The sequence below is a fragment of the Loxodonta africana genome, chromosome 13 (assembly GCF_030014295.1).
Source record: "Loxodonta africana isolate mLoxAfr1 chromosome 13, mLoxAfr1.hap2, whole genome shotgun sequence".
NCBI lineage: Eukaryota > Metazoa > Chordata > Mammalia > Proboscidea > Elephantidae > Loxodonta > Loxodonta africana.
Window position 1 is genome coordinate 7,252,268 of NC_087354.1, and position 10,251 is coordinate 7,262,518.

The 10,251-nt window shown below is 52.4% G+C and overlaps 1 protein-coding gene across 6 annotated transcripts in view; it reads right to left on the reverse strand.

Annotated features, from left to right (window-relative positions):
• Positions 1–4,605, reverse strand: part of HERC2 (HECT and RLD domain containing E3 ubiquitin protein ligase 2) — a 317,707-nt gene extending 313,102 nt beyond the window's left edge. For 4 of the 6 annotated variants that reach the window (XM_064296197.1, XM_064296198.1, XM_064296196.1 and 1 more), the window contains exons 1-3: positions 4,495–4,601; positions 3,809–3,915; positions 3,383–3,485 (exon numbers count right to left, since the gene is read on the reverse strand). In XM_064296197.1, the coding sequence (XP_064152267.1) occupies positions 3,383–3,454 (72 nt within the window). In that variant the 5' untranslated portion in view covers positions 3,455–3,485; positions 3,809–3,915; positions 4,495–4,601. Of the gene's footprint in view, positions 1–3,382; positions 3,486–3,808; positions 3,916–4,494 lie in introns of all 6 variants that reach the window. The other 2 variants (XM_064296194.1, XM_064296195.1) reach the window with 2 other exon arrangements.
• Between the last annotated feature and the right edge of the window lie 5,646 nt (positions 4,606–10,251).

A 10,251-nucleotide genomic window follows, 5' to 3' on the forward strand; every position in this document is an offset into this window, starting at 1 on the left:
CAAGAATAATCAAGCTAGCTCACTCAAGCAACCCATAGGGGTATACCAAAACAAAATAAAGCAAGCAAGTATAACACAGTAAGCAAGCATAAACTAAATATAGTATCAAGTCACATAAAGAAACAGACCATGATCACCTCAACGGGCTCTCAAAATAAAGAATCCAGGGATCTTCTAGATGAAAATGCATTCCTAGAATTACCAGATGCAGAATACAAAAGTTTAAAATACAGAACCCTTCAAGATATCAGGAAGGAAACAAGGCAATACGCAGAACAAGCCAAGGAACACACAGATAAAGCAACTGAAGAAATTAGAAAGATTATTCAGGAACATAATGAAAAGTTTAATAAACTGGAAAAATCCATAGGCAGACAGCAATCAGAAATTCAGAAGATCAACAATAAAATCACAGAATTAGATAACTCAACAGAAAGTCAGAGGAGCAGAACCGAGCAACTAGAAGCTAGAATTTCTCAACTTGAAGATAAGTCACTTGGCAATAATATATTTGAAGAAAAATCAGACAAAAGAATTTAGAAAACTGAAGAAACCTTAAGAATCACGTGGGACTCTATCAACAGGAATAACCTACAAGTGATTGGAGTACCAGAACAGGGAGGGATAACAGATAATACAGAGAAAACTGTTGAAGATTTGTTGGCAGAAAACTTCCCTGATATTGTGAAAGATGAGAAGATATCCATCCAAGATGCACATCGAACTCCATATAGGGTAGATCTTAAAAGAAAGTCACCAAGACATATTATAATCAAACTTGCCAAAACCAAAGATAAAGACAGAATTATAAGAGCAGCGAGGGATAAACGAAAAGTCACCTACAACGGAGCGCCAATAAGAATAAACTTGGACTACTCGGCAGAAACCATGCAGGCAAGAAGGCAATGGGATGACATATTTTAAAAACTGAAGGAAAAAAATTGCCTGCCAAGAATCATATATCCATCAAAACTGTCTCGTAAATATGAAGGTGAAATTAAGACATTTCCAGATAAACACAGTTAAGGGCATTCATAAAAACCGAACCAAAACTACAAGAAATACTAAAGGGAGTTCTTTGGTTAGAAAATCAATAATATCAGGTATCAACCCAAGAACTAGCTTAAACAGAGAAGAAGATATTCTTTGACGGTTACGAAAGTGGGGAGGGAGGGAGAGGGGTTAAAAAAAGAAAAAAAAAGAGGACAAGAATAGTCGCACAATTTAAAGGATATAATCAATGTCACTGAATTATACATGTAGAAAATGCTGAAACAGTGTATGTTTTGATATGTATATTCGCAACAAAGAAAAATAAATTATATTTTAAAAAAATTAATGAAGCCCCTAGGTCTCCTCATTCCTAGGATATTAGAAGACTCTCTGAAAAATATCTGAAACATAAAAGAAGAGTCAAGCACAGTATTACACTGGACAAAGCAAAACTTAAACAACAAACACTCTAAGATATGTATCGTCCTTCTCTGTAGGCATACCTGCCTGACTCATCATGGGCATGCAACTCGGCATTGAACTGATTTTAGATAAAGATGTAAAAACTCATATTCAGAAGTTATTCGATTATGATTACTAAAAAAAAAAATTTTAATTAAAAAAAAAAACCTTCACTGAGTAGTCACTTCAGTAAGTTTCTCAAAGCACATAAATACTAATTTGAAAACAATTCTTAGAGCCAGTTTGCCTGAATCTCAAAATTACAGAAATGAAAAGTCACTCATTGTGATGGTTAAGGTTTTGTGTCAACTTGGCTGGCCCATGATTCTCAGTGGTTTGGCAGTTATATGATATCCTGATCACTTCTGTAATGACATTTGATAAACCATGATCACCTCCACAATGGGACCTGCTGTGAGTAGTCAATCAGTTGAAAGGGAGTTTCTTTGGGCGTGTGACCTGCATCATATATAAGTGGACATTATGACCAGGCTTGTGGGTTTTTGCTCACTTTGCATCCTGCAGCTAGCTCCTGTTCTTCTGACTTTTGGTTCTCCGGACTTGCGCTAGCAGCTTAATTGGGGTCTTGCCTGCCAATATCGGGATTCGTCAATCTTCACAGCCTGTGAGCAAGAGCCCTGCTCCCTCATCTACCAATCTTGGGTTTGCCAGCGCCTGCAGCTACATGGATCAGGAGATGCCTCTATCCTGACCCATGAACTTCTACAACCACATGAGCCGTTTCCTTGATATAAATTTCTCTATGTATATATTTTACACTTTACTGGTTTTGCTTCTCTAGAGAACCCAGGCTAAGACACTCATCTCCCACCTCCTCCATTCCTCTTAAAAAAAAAGACAAAAAATAGTAATTTCTAAATAAAAGAAACACTTAGACAATAACAAACCAAAAAAGTCACTACCAACTGTTGAACCAATTGCTTGTGTTTGTCTTATCTACCATGACACTATTAACAATAATCCCCTTATCCACAACACAGTTCTAAACAGTTAGCTCTCACACCTGCCAATCTCAGCACCTGTTTAAAAGACAAATTAGAGAGAGGCAATAATGCTTCACTGTTAGTGTCTTTTATCATTTCCTTACATACCACATGGCTCTTGATGAGCAATCATGTAGTACAAAAGACATTATAAAGGTATATTACTTCAAAAATATTTAAAACAGTTAACCTCAGGGAGGACGAAAAACACTACAAAATATTTCAGATATCTCTTTTTTCAGGTGATACAGCATTCCAAAAGTAACTTTTCAAATGATCATGAAGTAAAACTAGATTGGGGATAAAGAATAATTTACAGAAATATTACTGCTATTATTCATTGATAATTTATGGACAAAGTTGCAACTACCTTATTAAATCAAACACTGGAGAGTTTAAGGTAAACATTGTTTCCACGTGTTCCTGATGTGAACTCTGAGCACTCCCCTTAACAAGGCCAATCACAAACATAAAACAAACAGCTCAACTGAAATTACCCTTGTCCCTCCAGAAACAAAAAAGGACATAATAAATTACCACATATCACTTCTTCAGTTTTTCCCCTCATGATTATATAAATATCTTCAAAACTATCACTAAACAGTCACCAAAATACGTTTGAGTGATCCAGACTTTTTAAAAAATGTTATTGTATAATGAAAGAGTTTTTGTGAAACTGGAGCTCAAATTCCTAGCACTTTATAAGTAAATATAACTAAAATACAGCCACACATAATCTACAAAATCAGCCATAAAAATGGATGTAATAAAAGGCAGGTTTTACGTTATAGCAAAGAACCTTACTTTTCTTATATGTCAAGATCCAATTTACATTCCATTACATATCCTAAAGAAAACTTTAATCAGAACTTTCGAAATGTAAGGCATGAAAATACCAAGAAAAAAGCATGTCAACATCCCACCTGTATATCCGTTTTCAACCATTTGGAGTCAAGTCGAGCCTGGGCAACCAAGCAGAAAGAATCAGAAGGCATCTTTCCTCCAGTTCCCTCTCAGCTGTCAGACCTGCAAGTAAAACAGAAGTGCTGAAGACATAAAGCTTTTCATAATTTTTAAAAGACCCTCCCGCGAGGTTTCCTTCAGCAAAAAAGAGAAAATCTAAAAAGGAGGAGATAAAAAAGCAAGGAGAGAAGAGTAGAGGGAATGAGAAGAGGAGAAAGGAAGCTGGGAAAGCTGGAGAGAGGGAGAGAGGAGACAGGGAAGATCCTGCAGAGGGAGGGGCTCCACGGAGGATCCACCGACGACTCCACTACCTGGACGAGACCTCGAGAGTGACGGTCACAGGGCAAGCGACAATGTCATCCCCCCCCAATTCAAGAAGCACGTACATAGACAGACGACGGGGAGCCCCTCGCTTCAATGACAAATGCCACCATCACACATCTGCTGCTTCACCAGGGAGGAGAACGTGAAACTAGCTGGACAAACTTCACGTCTGCAAAACACCCCCAAACCACCACCGTTAGGACGGGAAAAACAGCAGGAGCCGCGCACCGCGGGCGGCCCGCGCAGGCCCAGTCCCGCCACCCGCCGACCCCAGGCCGCCCCCCGCCGTCCCCAGCCCGCCGCCCGCCGCCCCCCACCGGCCCCAGGCCGCCCGCCGCCCCCCGCCCCCCGCCGGCCCCAGGCCGCCCCCCGCCGCCCGCCGCCCCCCACCGGCCCCAGGCCGCCCCCCGCCGCCCGCCGCCCCCCACCGGCCCCAGGCCGCCCGCCGCCCGCCGCCCGCCGCCCCCCACCGGCCCCAGGCCGCCGCCCGCCGCCCCCCACCGGCCGCAGGCCGCCCGCCCGCCGCCCGCCGCCGGCCCCAGTCCCGCCGCCCGCCTCTCCCCGCCGGCTCCAGTCCCGCGGTCCCCCACCAGCCCGCCGCCCGCCGTCCCCCACCGGCCTCAGGCCGCCCGCCCGCTGCCCGCCGCCCCCCGCCGCCCCCAGTCCCGCCGCCCGCCCGCCGCCCGCCGCTCCCCACCAGCCCGCCGCCCGCCGCCCGCCGCCCGCCTCCCGCCGGCGGACGGAGAACCTCACGCGCCGCGGCATTCAGCTCCGTTTCAGCTACCCGCAGGCGCAGCCTCCCGGCCGCCTCCGCCTCAGGCCGGCGCCCGCAATCCCGACGCCGCTCGCGGCACGGAGGGACGGAAGGACGTGAGACCGCCACCCCGGCCGCCCAGCCAATGGCAGCAAAGCGACTCCGCCGGCCTAGCCAATGGTGAAGAGGAGCCCCCTCGGCCCTCCTACCTGCCCTCCGTTCCCTTCAATCCGCTCTTCTTCCTCCTTGGAGCTCAGCCCCTGCGGCCTGGCCAATTGCAGGCGCCCAGGAGGCGGGACTTCCTCCGACGTCCGCACGGGCGCACAGACGCGCGCTTCTCCGCGCGCACGCCCAGGACTTTGGCCAGCCCTTGAGTGCTCCTAAAAGGGTGCCTGGGGCGGAGGGGGCTTCACAGCTAAAGGCTTGGGGCAACGCTGTGCGGTTGGCGGAACAGGGGCTGAGGGACGGGGGGCGAAGACGAAAGCGGGAGGCCGGAAGAGGCCCTTGCGACCCCCGTCCCTATCGCGACGGCTGTAGCTCAAGTGAAAGACCTAGAGAAACAGCTCCTCAGGTCCCCCGCGTCTAGCCGCTCACGGTCTCTGTACTAAGAGAGAAGCTCGTGTGCTGTCAGCGCTGCCGGTCCAAGAAGAGACCAGCCCGTGTGCCCTGAGCACTGCCAGTCCAAGAAGAGACCAGCCCGTGTGCCGTCAGCACTGCCAGTCCAAGAAGAGACCAGCTCCTGTGCCGTCAGCACCCCCAATCCAAGAAGAGACCACCCCGTGTGCCGTCAACACTGCCAGTCCAAGAAGAGACCGGCCCGTGTGCCCTCAGCACTGCCAGTTCAAGAAGAGACCAGCCCGTGTGCCCTCAGCACTGCCAGTCCAAGAAGAGACCAGCACATGTGCCGTCAGCACTGCCGGTCCAAGAAGAGTCCAAGAAGAGACCAGCTCTTCTGCCGTCAGCACCCCCAATCCAAGAAGAGACCAGCCCGTGTGCCCTGAGCACTGCCAGTCCAAGAAGAGACCAGCTCCTGTGCCGTCAGCACCCCCAATCCAAGAAGAGACCACCCCGTGTGCCATCAGCACTGCCAGTCCAAGAAGAGACCAGCACATGTGCCCTCAGCACTGCCAGTTCAAGAAGAGACCAGTGCGTGTGCCGTCAGCGCTGCCAGTCCAAGAAGAGACCAGCACTTGTGCCGTCAGCACTGCCAGTCCAAGAAGAGACCAGCTCCTGTGCCGTCAGCACTCCCAATCCAAGAAGAGACCAGCCCGTGTGCCGTCAGCACTGCCAGTCCAAGAGGAGACCAGCTCCTGTGCCGTCAGCACCCCCAATTCAAGAAGAGACCAGCCCGTATGCCGTCAGCACTGCCAGTCCAAGAAGAGACCAGCTCCTGTGCCATCAGCACTCCCAATCCAAGAAGAGACCAGCCCGTGTGCCCTGAGCACTGCCAGTCCAAGAAGAGACCAGCTCCTGTGCCGTCAGCACTCCCAATCCAAGAAGAGACCAGCCCGTGTGCCGTCAGCACTGCCAGTCCAAGAAGAGACCAGCACTTGTGCCCTGAGCACTGCCAGTCCAAGAAGAGACCAGCTCCTGTGCCGTCAGCACTCCCAATCCAAGAAGAGACCAGCCCGTGTGCCGTCAGCACTGCCAGTCCAAGAAGAGACCAGCCCGTGTGCCGTCAGCACCCCCAATCCAAGAAGAGACCAGCCCGTGTGCCGTCAGCACTGCCAGTCCAAGAAGAGACCAGCCCGTGTGCCGTCAGCACTGCCAGTCCAAGAAGAGACCAGCTCCTGTGCCGTCAGCACCCCCAATCCAAGAAGAGACCAGCCCGTGTGCCCTGAGCACTGCCAGTCCAAGAAGAGACCAGCCCGTGTGCCCTCAGCACTGCCAGTTCAAGAAGAGACCAGTGCGTGTGCCGTCAGTGCTGCCAGTCCAAGAAGAGACCAGCACTTGTGCCGTCAGCACTGCCAGTCCAAGAAGAGACCAGCCTGTGTGCCCTGAGCACTGCCAGTCCAAGAAGAGACCAGCCCGTGTGCCGTCAGCACTGCCAGTCCAAGAAGAGACCAGCTCCTGTGCCGTCAGCACCCCCAATCCAAGAAGAGACCACCCCGTGTGCCGTCAACACTGCCAGTCCAAGAAGAGACCGGCCCGTGTGCCCTCAGCACTGCCAGTTCAAGAAGAGACCAGCCCGTGTGCCCTCAGCACTGCCAGTCCAAGAAGAGACCAGCACATGTGCCGTCAGCACTGCCGGTCCAAGAAGAGTCCAAGAAGAGACCAGCTCTTCTGCCGTCAGCACCCCCAATCCAAGAAGAGACCAGCCCGTGTGCCCTGAGCACTGCCAGTCCAAGAAGAGACCAGCTCCTGTGCCGTCAGCACCCCCAATCCAAGAAGAGACCACCCCGTGTGCCATCAGCACTGCCAGTCCAAGAAGAGACCAGCACATGTGCCCTCAGCACTGCCAGTTCAAGAAGAGACCAGTGCGTGTGCCGTCAGCGCTGCCAGTCCAAGAAGAGACCAGCACTTGTGCCGTCAGCACTGCCAGTCCAAGAAGAGACCAGCTCCTGTGCCGTCAGCACTCCCAATCCAAGAAGAGACCAGCCCGTGTGCCGTCAGCACTGCCAGTCCAAGAGGAGACCAGCTCCTGTGCCGTCAGCACCCCCAATTCAAGAAGAGACCAGCCCGTATGCCGTCAGCACTGCCAGTCCAAGAAGAGACCAGCTCCTGTGCCATCAGCACTCCCAATCCAAGAAGAGACCAGCCCGTGTGCCCTGAGCACTGCCAGTCCAAGAAGAGACCAGCTCCTGTGCCGTCAGCACTCCCAATCCAAGAAGAGACCAGCCCGTGTGCCGTCAGCACTGCCAGTCCAAGAAGAGACCAGCACTTGTGCCGTCAGCACTGCCAGTCCAAGAAGAGACCAGCTCCTGTGCCGTCAGCACTCCCAATCCAAGAAGAGACCAGCCCGTGTGCCGTCAGCACTGCCAGTCCAAGAAGAGACCAGCCCGTGTGCCGTCAGCACCCCCAATCCAAGAAGAGACCAGCCCGTGTGCCGTCAGCACTGCCAGTCCAAGAAGAGACCAGCCCGTGTGCCGTCAGCACTGCCAGTCCAAGAAGAGACCAGCTCCTGTGCCGTCAGCACCCCCAATCCAAGAAGAGACCAGCCCGTGTGCCCTGAGCACTGCCAGTCCAAGAAGAGACCAGCCCGTGTGCCCTCAGCACTGCCAGTTCAAGAAGAGACCAGTGCGTGTGCCGTCAGTGCTGCCAGTCCAAGAAGAGACCAGCACTTGTGCCGTCAGCACTGCCAGTCCAAGAAGAGACCAGCCCGTGTGCCGTCAGCACTGCCAGTCCAAGAAGAGACCAGCTCCTGTGCCGTCAGCACCCGCAGTCCAAGAAGAGGCCAGCCCGTGTGCCCTGAGCACTGCCAGTCCAAGAAGAGACCAGCCCGTGTGCCCTGAGCACTGCCAGTCCAAGAAGAGACCAGCCCGTGTGCCCTGAGCACTGCCAGTCCAAGAAGAGACCAGCCCGTGTGCCCTCAGCACTGCCAGTTCAAGAAGAGACCAGTGCGTGTGCCGTCAGCGCTGCCAGTCCAAGAAGAGACCAGCACTTGTGCCGTCAGCACTGCCAGTCCAAGAAGAGACCAGCTCCTGTGCCGTCAGCACCCCCAATTCAAGAAGAGACCAGCCCGTGTGCCGTCAGCACTGCCAGTCCAAGAAGAGACCAGCACATGTGCCGTCAGCACTGCCGGTCCAAGAAGAGTCCAAGAAGAGACCAGCTCTTCTGCCGTCAGCACCCCCAATCCAAGAAGAGACCAGCCCGTGTGCCATCGCACTGCCAGTCCAAGAAGAGACCAGCTCCTGTGCCGTCAGCACTGCCAGTCCAAGAAGAGACCAGCTCCTGTGCCGTCAGCACCCCCAATCCAAGAAGAGACCAGCCCGTGTGCCGTCAGCACTGCCAGTCCAAGAAGAGACCAGCTCCTGTGCCGTCAGCACCCCCAATCCAAGAAGAGGCCAGCCCGTGTGGCCTCAGCACTGCCAGTCCAAGAAGAGACCAGCTCCTGTGCCGTCAGCACCCCCAATCCAAGAAGAGACCAGCCCATGTGCCGTCAGCACTGCCAGTCCAAGAAGAGACCAGCTCCTGTGCCGTCAGCACCCCCAATCCAAGAAGAGACCAGCCCGTGTGCCGTCAGCACTGCCAGTCCAAGAAGAGACCAGCTCCTGTGCCGTCAGCACCCCCAATCCAAGAAGAGACCAGCCCGTGTGCCGTCAGCACTGCCAGTCCAAGAAGAGACCAGCTCCTGTGCCGTCAGCACCCCCAATCCAAGAAGAGACCAGCCCGTGTGGCCTCAGCACTGCCAGTCCAAGAAGAGACCAGCTCCTGTGCCGTCAGCACCCCCAGTCCAAGAAGAGACCAGCCCGTGTGCCGTCAGCACTGCCAGTCCAAGAAGAGACCAGCTCCTGTGCTGTCAGCACCCCCAATCCAAGAAGAGACCAGCCCGTGTGCCCTGAGCACTGCCAGTCCAAGAAGAGACCAGCCCGTGTGCCATCAGCACTGCCAGTCCAAGAGACTCAAGTCTGGCTCAGACCGCGCAGCCGCGGGAACCCAAGGCACAGCTGCCTGAGGGCATTGGAGAAAATAAGACCTCACTGGGCTTCCTAAAGAGGACCCAAAAAGGCTTAATGTGTTCTTAATGTATTCTTTTTCTTTAAGTTTAAGAAGAAAATGGGATAAATCTGTAAACGCATGGAAACCCTGGTAACATAGCGGTTAAGAGCTACTGCTGCTAACCAAAAGGTCAGCAGTTAGAACCCACCAGCTGCTCCTTGGAAACCTATTGGGTAGTTCTAGTCTGTCCTGTAGGGTTGCTATGAGTTGGAATTGACTTTTCGGCAATGGGTTTTTAAGATATATTTTATTTCTTTCTTTAAATCAAATTAATCTGACTCTCACCCCTGAAAGTTGGTAGGAAATTACACTTTAGTCCTCACTGGGGCTTCCCCCCTGCCACCCACCAGAACAGTCGGAAGGTCCCAGGGCTCTTACATAGGTCGTGAGACAAAGAATGCCTTTTTGGTCTTGGGTGCACACTGGCAATGGCTGAATGCTCAAGGAACAGGTCTCAGGAGGCTCCTCTTCACCGCTGGTTGTGCCCACGGAGCCACTTCGCTGCGATCGGCTGGGCGCCCGGGGTGGTCGTCACCTGCTTCAGTCACTCCCCTAACGGTGTCGGGATTGCGGGTGCCAACCAGAGTCAGAGGTGGCTTGGAGGCTGCGCCCGCAGGTAGCCAAAGCAGATCCAGTAGGTCTGTACAGTCTCGTGAAGCCACTTAGAGGCATGTGACTGTCAGGAGTGGGAATCTGCCAGACCCAAACCCTAGGGCCAAACCTCCCTTCCGCTCCATAGCCACTGTTTCTACCGTGGTCCAAATCCTCATCTCTTCTGTTTAGATTACTGCTACCTTTGACCCAGTGCAGTCCAAGAGATCCCGTTATCTAAACCGTATCACCTCTCTGCTCAGTGGCTTCCAGTGACTTGAGCCAAAGTTGTGATCCTCAAGGCCTTGTGTGTCCTGCTTCCCACCCCTTTCTAGTTTTTTACAATCTGATACAACCATTCTGCCCTTCCTGCTCTTCAAACACTGTACCGTGCTCCTGCCTTTTCCTTCTTCCTCCTGCGATGCTCTTCCCAGAGATACCTACATGGCTCCCATCTTCAGGCCTTTCCTCCAATGTCAGGGAAGTGAAACCCACCATGAC